Source organism: Manacus vitellinus, unplaced genomic scaffold, assembly GCF_001715985.3.
Source record: "Manacus vitellinus isolate BGI_N305 unplaced genomic scaffold, ASM171598v3 scaffold_55_pilon, whole genome shotgun sequence".
NCBI lineage: Eukaryota > Metazoa > Chordata > Aves > Passeriformes > Pipridae > Manacus > Manacus vitellinus.
Genome location: NW_021940651.1, coordinates 2,412,671 through 2,424,034, shown reverse-complemented (window position 1 = coordinate 2,424,034; position 11,364 = coordinate 2,412,671). Strand labels below are relative to the sequence as shown.

Below are 11,364 nucleotides of genomic sequence, written 5' to 3'. Positions count from 1 at the left end.
CAGAGCAACCCCTCCACATGCTGAAGCCCTGCTTCCCAGAAAGTGGCTGAATACTTGCTAATGGGAAGTAGAGAATACATTTTTTTTTCCCTCTTGGCTCGTGTGCACACAAACTTTCGCCTTTGCTTTACTAAACTGCCTTATCTCAACTTACGAGTTGTTTTCCATGTTGTTTTTTCTCCCCGGTCCAGCTGAGAAGGGGAGCTCAGTGGGCACCTGGCATCCAGCCAAGGGCAACCCACCACAACTGTAAACCAGATTAACTCCAGCAGGAATTGGGACCCTTGTGTTTCACTTCTGTGACTCATTCTAAATCCTCTAAAATACGCTTGACGGTAAAAAAGCATATTCTGCTTTGTCTTGTGACAAACTGGACCAAAAAGTACAGGTATCTCATTCCTGCGTAGGCTGGTTTGTTTTTTAATTAATCCTGTAAATATGCATGTATCATGTTAAAAAACAAACTCCCACAGAATGCCAACTCCAGAAGTTGGCAGAAATGCAAATAGAAATTTCAAGAGTCATGTCACAGTGGAATCCAGTCCAAGTCTCCCGAGTATATATGCATTTTAGTATACCATTAGACAAACTGGAGATCAAGTGACAGAAAGCATGGCTCGTGGTTTCTTCAGCTGGTGGCTGTGCAGCCAGCTCCAGAACAGCAATTACGCTTTGGCTCTGTAGAATCTACTGAGTACTTTAAAACTGCCTCCTGTGTGCACAACCACCACGTAAAAGGAGTCTGTCACCACAAGTCAATTAAGCTGATGGGGAGAAGGTTGTGTGCAAAGTCATGGAAGATGTTTTCTCTGAGTTTTGTCAAATATTAATTATCTGATCTTTGCTAAATACTAATGAACGCACCTTAGAGTTTTATTCCCATTTTTAGTGGAAACATAAGGCTAATATTCTACACAAGTAAATCCTGAAAAAAGTGATAAGCCTTCATCTTCCAACATAATGGATTTGCATCCAATTACATCTGTGTTCATTCACAAATTTAATTAGTTGAAAAAAATTAAAGTGAATATGTGGAACTCTCACTTTATTCTTTTAAAAAACTATCGTTTTCCCAGATATTTTTGTAACAAAAGCAGACAAAAACAGTCAAAATGTTTTTCTCCAAACAGGCTTTCTGTGTACAAAATACATAATACCAAAAGGACAACAAAGAGTAAAGTCTTTAAAAAATAAAACCCCAAAATTCAGCTACAATAGTACTGCAGTCAAGACAGTCACAGGCTTTGAGTCTTCTACTTTTCAAACAGATTTTAAACCTTTTAAATAATTAAAATTATGCTCAAAGTTCAAGGATTTGTAGTTGTTTTTTTTTTAATATACATATATGTACACACGCAATAATAAATTCAAGTGGATGTAGAGCTGAGAGAAAAGGCATTCCAAAGAAACGTCAGTATCTGTATTTAGTGGAATAATCTTTTGGCGATACCACCAAACCTCGACCTTTGCGGGCTCCTCTATAAACAGTTTCTATAATGTCAATCATCTCTTGCTTATCTTCCATTGCCCAGTTGATCTTGTTGTTATTACCTGTACCTAAATCAATCATGATGTGTTTGTTCCTTTAAAGAGAAAGAAAAAAACCTCAAAGTTAACATGGCATTATATTTCAGAAATAAACTTTATATGCCTCTAAAATGCTTTGTAGGATTCAAAAGAAGCCTTTATAACATAAACAGGCTTTCAAAATAAGGATCCAAGAGAGAGTATCCACTCCTGTCAGTCAAGCTCACATTTTACTGCCAATTTCTAAAGCAACAATAAGGACAGCAATCAGGCCGGCAAAAATGGCTACTCAGTGCAATTATCCTTCAGCATATTCCTCATTGTTTGTATATTTCTTTCCCACTACTGTCTGTCTCCAGAGAGACTTCTACGCTTGTCGGTAGGACGTTTTATCTCATCACTGTAGATGCCTTAGCTCAAAAAAACCTTCATACTTTGGATTTATCTTTAAAGCAAATTTGACAAGCTTGACTGCCGTACTACTACACCATTCTGTACGTGTTCTGAGATTTAAAACTAAAAACAATGGGTAATAAAACCAGCTTTCACTAATCACTTATCACTAATTTGTACTCTTATCAACCACTGTTACTAGGCTAATTGAAAATCAAGCCATTTTCCTATTTAATCAGTTGACTCTTTTGTAAAGCAATGAAAATATAAGCATCAGTATGCTAATATACATTTAGAAATTATTTACTGAGATACTGTATTTGACAAACAAAAATGAGTTACATTCTAGAACCATCGTGTACCTGAAGAAAAACATGACAGTACAGGGATCGTACAACTCGTACATCTTGTTGAAGTCTGGTACTTCAGTGATATCCACAAGATAAATAACAGCAAAGTTTTTAACCTAAACAGAAGAAAAAAGAAATACAAAAGCAATATATATTACCAAACCTTTCATTATTGGTAGTACCGATTTAAACACATAAGCTTTCGTTATTGTAACGTTAATTTTCTAAAATGACAATAAACAGCCTTGCTTTTATTTTTAACCACTACAACCAATTAACATGGGAAATATTTTTAAATATAGACAAGATGCTCATTTCACATCCAGTATCAAGTGGAAAGATACTATGCTAAATCAACATCCAGAGAAACAAATGCCTTTTATATAGAGCTGAGACCTCACAGTGACATGCACAGCTGTAAACACATAGAATAACTGCTTTGTTATTCTGACACATTTTGCCTCTGTCATCAGCTGCTTATAGACTTCAGAAAATTAATGATGTACAAAGCCCTAGTGCCTGCCTCCAAGCATTTTCCCCCCTCTATAACATCAAGACTCATTAAATATAACAAGACTCATTAAATTAAAATAAAACTGATAATTTAATAAAAAACTTGGTAGCTTTTTTTGAGAGGTGCAAAGCTAAAACAGGAGCTTAAAAGTGTAATTGCTAATGAAAAAAAGACCTTGATGAGAAGCTATTCTCTGGGCAATTCTGGCAAAACCAGCTTTCATTTTGCAGAGTTACTCAGTTAAATGCACAAGAATCCCTCTCCTTTAATGCCATAGTTAATGCCTTCATTCCTGCAAGAAAACCACATCACATTTTTGTTTCCTAGGTGTAGCATATTTAACCTTAAGTGGAATTCGGGGAAGTTTTGGTTTCTAAGCTTAGCTCGTATGTGTACAGCAGAAATTAATACACTCATACGCATTAAGTTATAAGTCAGCAGTCACCTAAATTGCACAAACCTTTAACTGTAAGGTATATTATCAAATCTCGTGCATTATACCCTGACTGCACAACTGTGCCTCCCCATCCTTAATTACATGCTAACACAATTTTGGTCCTTCCCATTTGACTACACAGAATTACCAAGCTGGCGTTAAACACACATGGTCTAAGATCTATGGCAAACTTATTGTTTGTGACAGTTCATTTTCCTATCAAAAGTCTGGAAATGCAGTGATGAGTACAATATCTGCCTGATATAATAGTGTTTTAGTTCACAAAACAGATCAGATTGTATGAGAAAAATATGATACATTGTGTACCCTGTACTTAGACATCTTAGCAGGCACTTTACCTGAGGAAGTATGGGGATGTTTGTTTGCAAAAAAACACAGAAGCACATAGTAAATAAATTTTTATGGACTTCCGCTTCAAGATGGTTTCAAAAGTATAAACAATAATCACACTTCAAAGATGTAAGTAAGTATTGCCAGCAAAGAAAGTAAAATCTCTCCTGAAGTGAAACAGCATTTACATAGTTTTTACTGTGCTTTTATGGAGCCAATTGTAGTCCTAGGTTCAGTCAGTAATCTAATGAAAACATCCATTTAAACCACATTCTAAATCTAAGGCAAGAGGTAAAGCCTTATAAACTCAAGTTAGTCATAACATCAAACCTTCTGAAGGGATCCTTCAAGCCCATTTCAATTTTATATTAAAGGCTTCTAAGAAGCTTAATGGGATGTTCAGAGAAGTGACTGAAGTTACTCCCTGGTTCGCCTTAGCAGGCAAAAGGCAGTTGTGGGGTTTTTGGTACTTTTTTAAAAAATAAAACACCTGAAGAGCTGTTTTCATTTTATCCTATCATTTCTTCTTCCACACTTCTGGATTTTTAGCATCAGCAGCACATCTTTGCCACAGGGGAAAGAAATTTCTACAACATATTCAGCAATTTTGACAAAGCAAACAATCTTTGAAAAATTATTATTTTGGCTATTAGAAAATATTTTTTAGGTAAATCCAGCATTAACAAAACATTCTTAAGACCTGTTTTGTTCACTGAAAGATTAGTCCAAGGAGATTTACATGTTGCACCAGACTACCACTAAAAAAGCACTGTTAAACCAAAATTTTACTTCAAAGAACTGTGTACGCCAGATAGTACTGCAACAAAGAACCTTTAAAGTTAGTTTTATATTATACACATTTAATTTAGTTGAGCTGTTGGAGAACCAGAAATGCTTGTCTATAGCAGTGAACATCAACAGCCTAAGATTTCATAAGAGAAACAGACTATCCAAGTCTTAAACAAGTTATTATATAAATCTTACTGAAAAGGACTGGATCACTCAAATCACCTTTGCACAGGCTATGTCTAAGTTATCGCCATAATCCAAATATCCAAGACATTAACTGAATCTTCCTTCTCTCCTACCTACTTTTATAGAAGTGAAACTGATGACAGTCGCCTGCTGAAAAGCTCGTATGAAGTCTAAAGCAGACCTTAAAGCTGGACTCTGAACTTTAGAAGTGGCTCCATTCTTTACCACTCACTTTCTTAATTTCAAATCTGACAAGATTACCACTCCAAAATGACTTAACTTGCAAGCCCATTGAATAAGGGCGTGTTTTGTTGAGTTTGAACACTGGCTGCCAAGGTTGCTCAGGACATGGGCCTTGCACTCCAGTGCATGTAGCAGCAGGAGGCTGGGATTCAGGCCTAAGAAGGAAGTAGATAAAAACATGGGCAAGAGGCTAAATATGGAGAAGGTGATGCAGAAGCGCTGCAGTGGCCGCATCTACCATTTGGAGGCCATGCCAGACTAGGCAAACTTGTCACCAAGAGGCATTTATTTCAACACGAGACAAGCCCTGCAGAATTACTCAAATGTCTCTCTCTGCACACTTTTGACAAGTTTTACAGCCTGAAGCAGCACTTACTGTCTCAGACACAATACTGGAGACAAGATAGGAGCAGTACACAGCAGCATCTGAACTGGCTTCACATACAGCCAGCTCTAATTCACAAAGCTTTAGCTTAAGCTTCAATTTAAGTAAAAGATATTGAAGTATTTATGGATTCAGGCTGGTATGGATGCAGGAGTTGATCCATACTTGAGCTACTAAGCATGTGGAGACAAACAAGATTAACCACTCCCTGTTGGGACTTGAATCCATTGCTCAGACAGAGTTATCAGTTCAAAAACTACATTCCTATACAGAACATGCTTTGCTGTCCTGTCAAGGCAGTGGCTGCTAACAAGTTTTCTTTCTGACTTATGTTGTGACTGAGGATATGGTATGGAGACCTTAGAACAAGAATTAAATACAACTCTGAGCAAGCAAACCACAATAAATAAAAGCAGTTGCAGTTGTAAGAATGAAGACTACACTGAGGTTGTTAATGTAAACCAAAATTTTACTGTACAGACAATATGCAAAAAACCTTGTGGTATTTTAGAAGCTGAACGTGTAATAACACAATTTTATTCTGAAAGTACTTAACCTCATAACATACACTAAATATAGTAAATTTTTTACAGTTAAGTCTGCTACATTCTGAAACAAACAAGACCAGAACTCTAGTGAGAGACCTCCTTTTGGACACCACCACCACCACCTGAAGATAAAAGCATTTTCAGCAGTAAAAAAGAGACAGGTATTAACTATGTCTGACACTCTGACCTCCTTTATCTGTTTTTCAATTCAAAACTTTCTTTGTCTTTCCAGGCCATTGTAGCTGCTGTTCATGGGGACAGGATAGAGTAGGAAATTAAGTCAGAGTGGGAAACTAAGTCAAAGAGCAATACAGATTCAAAATTTTATTACTTCCTTTCAAGGGTTGGGGTTCAATTTTGCTGGTTGGGGTTTTCTCTCCCCCTAGTTACAGCAGCTTCATAGATCAGTCTACATTACTCATCATCATGGCTAGGCTTCGCAAATGAAGATTTAAGAAGGACTCTACCCACGCTTGCTGCAAATGTGCTGGTGGCTAAAAAGGCCAATGCGAGATAGGCATGTCTGGTTGCAAAAGGCACAGCGGAAAGTCTCCTTAGGCGGTATTGGCAAGACACGATTCTTTCTGCTTTGTCTTTTCTCCTCAGGAATGATTCTGTGTGTTTTCTCAAAAGAAGCAGCAGCGTTACATATAATGTCTCCATGTCTCCCAACTGGAGGCCAGAGTAGACCAATGATAATGATCAATATGACCAAGGCTGAGATGTTATTTCAGGGAGTCCTTGTATCTCCTCTTCAGGGCTCCTCTCTTGCAGCAGCCGCTGGCAAGTTCACCACAGAGCAGGATCTTAGGGAGGCGGTGGTCCTTCATCCTGGAGATGTGCCCTGCCCAACGCAGCTGTGTTCCCAGCAACATGGCCTCAATACTCGTAACCACTGCCTGTTCTAGAACAGACGCATTAGTCACATAATCTGACCAGTGGATGTTTAGGATTGTACGGAGGCAGCGCTGATGGAAGTGTTCTGGGAGACACAGGTGGTGGCGGTAGATGACCCAGGATTCAGAATCATATAAAAGAGTAGACAGCACAATGGCTCTATAAACGCTAATCTTTGTACTTTTCTTCAGGTGTTTATTACACCAAACTCTTTTATGGAGTTTTCTGAAAGCTCTATAAGCCTTTGCTAACCTGTTGTCTATCTCTTTGTCAATCTTACCGTCCGAGGAGATGATGCTTCCCAGATAATTAAACTGCTGGACTGATTTGAGCTCTGATTGGCCAATGGTGATATGGGGATGATGGAAAACTTCCTGAGGTGCAGGTTGGGAGAAAACTTCTGTCTTCTTCAAGCTGACTTCCAGCCCAAAGAGCTCAGCAGCCTCTGCAAAGCAGGATGTTAAACACTGCAGAGCTGCTTCTGTGTGGGCAACAAGGGCGGCATCATCAGCAAAAAGCAGCTCCCGGACAAGATGATTTAAGGTCTTCAGTCGCCTTAGGTTGAATAGGCTTCCATCAGTACAATATCGAATGTAGATAACGTTTTCTTCATCAAGGTCCACCATGGCCCTTTGGAGCATCATACTGAAGAAGATTGTGAATAGGGTTGGTGCAAGAACGCAACGTTGTTTCACAGCATTGGTTATTAGAAAGGGCTCAGAAAGTGCATCGCCATATCTGACTTGGCCGCGCTGATCCTCATGAAGCACAGTGATCATTTTGAGGAACTTGGGGACATTACTCAACACACATATAGAAAAACCAAAAGTACATTATTGCCTAGCCACAGTTACAGGCTATTTTAATACTTCACAGAACTCTATCTGCTTGGGGACTACTATTAAATATTTAAACTGAATGGCTCAAGACTATACAGCAGAGGAATCTATAGGACCTTTAACATCAGGTACAGATTCTGTATCCTATCTTGTTGAAGACCACACACTTTGCTGGTATACAGGAAACACCGATGTAGGAAAAATCATATGCCAGTATTATCTGTCCTCTGAAGTTCTCCCTTCTGACTTTCTTCAATAATTATATCATTCTAAAAAAAAATTTATGCATTCCTACAAGATGAGATTGACATGGAAATGATTAATGACTGGGATGAACGGCAAAAATCATGAAGTTTTCTGAAATTTCTGTCAGAGGTAAGTAATACTCTTCTTTTTTTTTTTTTTTTTGGTTAAGATTTAAGCTGCCCTTGCGAAGCAAACCTTACATCCCAAACCACATACAGCAAATATCTCAGAAAAACTGAAACAAGATTCCATCTTTTCATTTTCCTAACCAGTTTCCAGACAATGTTTTTTTCTGTTTACATATTTTATGGACAAGGAACTTACAGGAAAAAAATACAGGAGCTGAGACTAGCTTTTGCAACATATCATTCAAGTTGAAGGCAACTAGCAGACTAGCATTACTGAACTCAACAGAGTAAGTACAAACTTAAAAGTCTGTATTGAATCTTTTTTTCTTGCTAATTATGCTGTAAGTTTAGGTGATAAATTGCTACAGGAAAAGAGAAAGCCATTATACCACCAAGAGCAACACTTACAGCTAATAATTTTGAAAACTACAGACATCAGTAAATGGATTAGCCTTGCTCAAATTTAATTACAAAATCACCAGTAACTACAATACCAATACACTTTTTTTATAGCTCCCTCTTTCCGTGCCCCACATTGTTTTCCTCTCTCACTTTCCATGTAACCTTAGCAGAAATGCAGAGGCACAATTAACGTCTGAGGAAAAGCCATAGCTTCTCACACTTCTGATTATGGTTAAATAAATGCTCAGCATTTGAACAATCCTCCCTAAACCCACACTGACCCAATAAAACAGTTATCTGATTTACAGTATTCAGTCATAGATAAATCATGGTTTATCACTTAAACAAGGGGTATTAATTTAGCGAACAAAGCCCTGTATTTCAGGGGATGGGTTTTTATAATTGTGAGTTTCCTTTAAAGAAAAAAAAAAGTATATTTTGAAAAAAGGTGTTCAAGAGGAAACTTGTGGAACTCAATTCATACATGTTTGGTTGAAACCCTGAAAAGGCAAAAAATCTAACATCTTACAATTACTGTTTGTTTTGACATTCAGTGAAACCTTGCTTCTTTTTCATGTAACACTGGGGGGAAAAACAGTCAATGGCAAGTGGAGTACATTTCAGTGAATATAATCTACTTTGTATTTTCATACAGCATTCTAGTTTCCTCCTCCCCAAAAGGATTCCCATTTTCCTATCATAAAGTACAGATAAATATTACTGCTACCCAAAAATATGCTGCACTCTAAAAGAATAATGCACCATGGTAACAAATGTAAAATATGACTACATTGTCTTTGAATGTCTATTGCAATTACAGCACGTTAACATTCTGAATTATTCTCCAGTATAAACACCTGTACAATTGGAACTTTTACTCACTCTTTAAAACAGCAGAGATCCAAACATGGCTTGTAAGCAAGAGGATGAGGAAGGATCTCCCCCTTTAATTTGCCATTTCTGCAGAGGGAGATTTTTAAATAAGAAGTTACATTGTTCTTTCTTCCCCCAGTCACCCCTAACTGCCAGCATGTCTGCCAAATTGCCAAGCATCCTGCCACAAGTCCATACTAACAGTATCTGAGCATAAAACACTCCCACCACACTGAACACAAAACAACTAAACCAAAACATGTCACAACTCCTTAGTGTATTCTGTCTTAACACATGGCTGGAGGTATAGATCTTTCATTGTGGGGATTTTCAAGACACAAGCTAATTTATTTAAAAATAACATCAGAAGACAGTGGAGTACACCACAAAAAGAATACCATATCAAGCTATGCAGCATGCCTAGAATTTTATATGAAGGTAGCAAAGTTGTGGATGCCCCATGCTGAGAAGTGTTCAAGGCCAGGTTGGATGGAGGCCTGAGCAACCTAGTCTAGTGGAAGGTGTCCCTGCCCAGGGCAGGGAGGTTGGAACAAGATCTTTAAGGTCCCTTCCAACCCAAACCACTCCATGATTTCTATGATATCTGACATCTTTTCCTACCCAAGTTACCATTTATGGCTCAGATTTTTTTGCTCCTTTTTTTCATGTGGTTCAGTTATAGAGTTATCAATTTTCTACATCTATCGCTACGCAAAACCTTTAGCAAATATATGAAAAGGTAACTTCTAGCTGATTGTGTATTTTAACAGTCTAATTTTTCTTCAGTATCTTTCTTAAGTGAGCAACCAGTTGTCAGCAAGCATTCAGTTTCCATCTGAAAACAGCTTTAGAGTTTGGCTTCTAAAATTTAATTCACTCCATGCAACTCAAGAGGAATGCTATCTGTCTCCACAAATATCACTGACAGATTAATCAGAATAATAACACTGACAAATTAATCAACACTATCCTGTACAGTTTAGCACCTCACCATTTTTAAGAGCCAAAATAAAAGTAACTTTCCAAGTTATTCAAATGGAAACCTGAAGCTGCTATATATTTTCATTGCAAGTGAGAGCGCTGCCTTACCTAGAGCCACAGCCCTACCATCGAGCACCTGTTCTTGCTTGAATGCTGTCGTTCATTCAGTGATGGGTTATTAAAAGGCAGTGATCTTGATTTCAGAAATCTTGTCACCCCATTAAATACTGCAAACATCAGGTCAGTCAGTGACTCTAGGAGACACTCACGAAAGCAAAACAAACAGCTTTCCCACTGCCTCCTAAAGCCGGAATACCTTTCCAGAACCCGAGTTATATACAATCTGCCCCGGGCTTCGAGCAAGCCATGGGGAACACTGAACGCAGAAGGCGCAGAAAGCTCCAGTTTACCTTCTCGGCGATGCTGTACAGGACCTCGTCCATCTTCATGCACGTCGGGTCCCAGTCGTGCCCGAAGCGGATGACCACGACCCGGTCCTCCTCCGACAGGATGGCCTGGTCCACCTGCCACCCGTTGTGCAAGTGCGGCAGCATGTACGACATCCTGGCGGGCGGATGGCGAGCCTGCGGGACGACAGGAATGCCCCGGCTGCTGACAGCCCGTCCTGGTTCCCGCGGCACCCACAGCCCCCGGACCGACCACCCCCACACTCCCCATGGCGCCACCTCGCGGCCCGCGGCAGCAAGGAGTCCCCCGCCCCGCCCCGCCCCATCCATCCCTCCATCATCCCGCCGCGCCCCCGCCCCAGCGCACCCGCGGGCGACCTTTCCTCGGAGATACGGGTGGCGGGAAGCGCCGGGACGGGCCGGGACGGGTCGGGACGGGAAGCGGAAATGAGGGATGGGCACGGCGCAGGCTCATACGCGCTTCCGCCCCGCCGGAGGGCGGGACTTCCCCCTTCCCGAACTGGCAGGGGGCCCGTCTGCCCGAGGAGCCCGGTGTCCAACCGGGTGGGCACGTGGTGCTGCCTGTCTGCTGGCCAGGGCCTCGGGGATCGCCCCTCGCAGGTGCGATTTGGAGCCGTGCCATGGGGATCGGTGCGGCCGGCCCGAGCAGTGCTGCTGGGTGGCACAGGGAGGATGGAATGGGGATCATCAGAGCCCAAACCTCCGGGTCTCTGCTGCTGGCCACTCTACGATGTTAATAAACTCCCTGTGTCTCTATGGGATTCGATCAAGGAGATATGCCCAGATAAGCTGTGGATGCCCCAGCCCTGGAACTGTTCAAGTTAGACGGGGCGCTGAGCAATCTGGTC

At 40.3% G+C, this 11,364-nt stretch overlaps 1 protein-coding gene across 1 annotated transcript; it reads right to left on the bottom strand.

Moving 5' to 3' along the window:
• Positions 1–1,306: 1,306 nt before the first annotated feature.
• Positions 1,307–10,970, bottom strand: TXNL4A (thioredoxin like 4A). The gene is given in 5 exon segments (XM_029963203.1): positions 1,307–1,583; positions 2,283–2,386; positions 10,499–10,672; positions 10,874–10,921; positions 10,923–10,970. Coding segments are annotated over 5 exon segments (546 nt in total). The 3' UTR covers positions 1,307–1,411.
• Between the last annotated feature and the right edge of the window lie 394 nt (positions 10,971–11,364).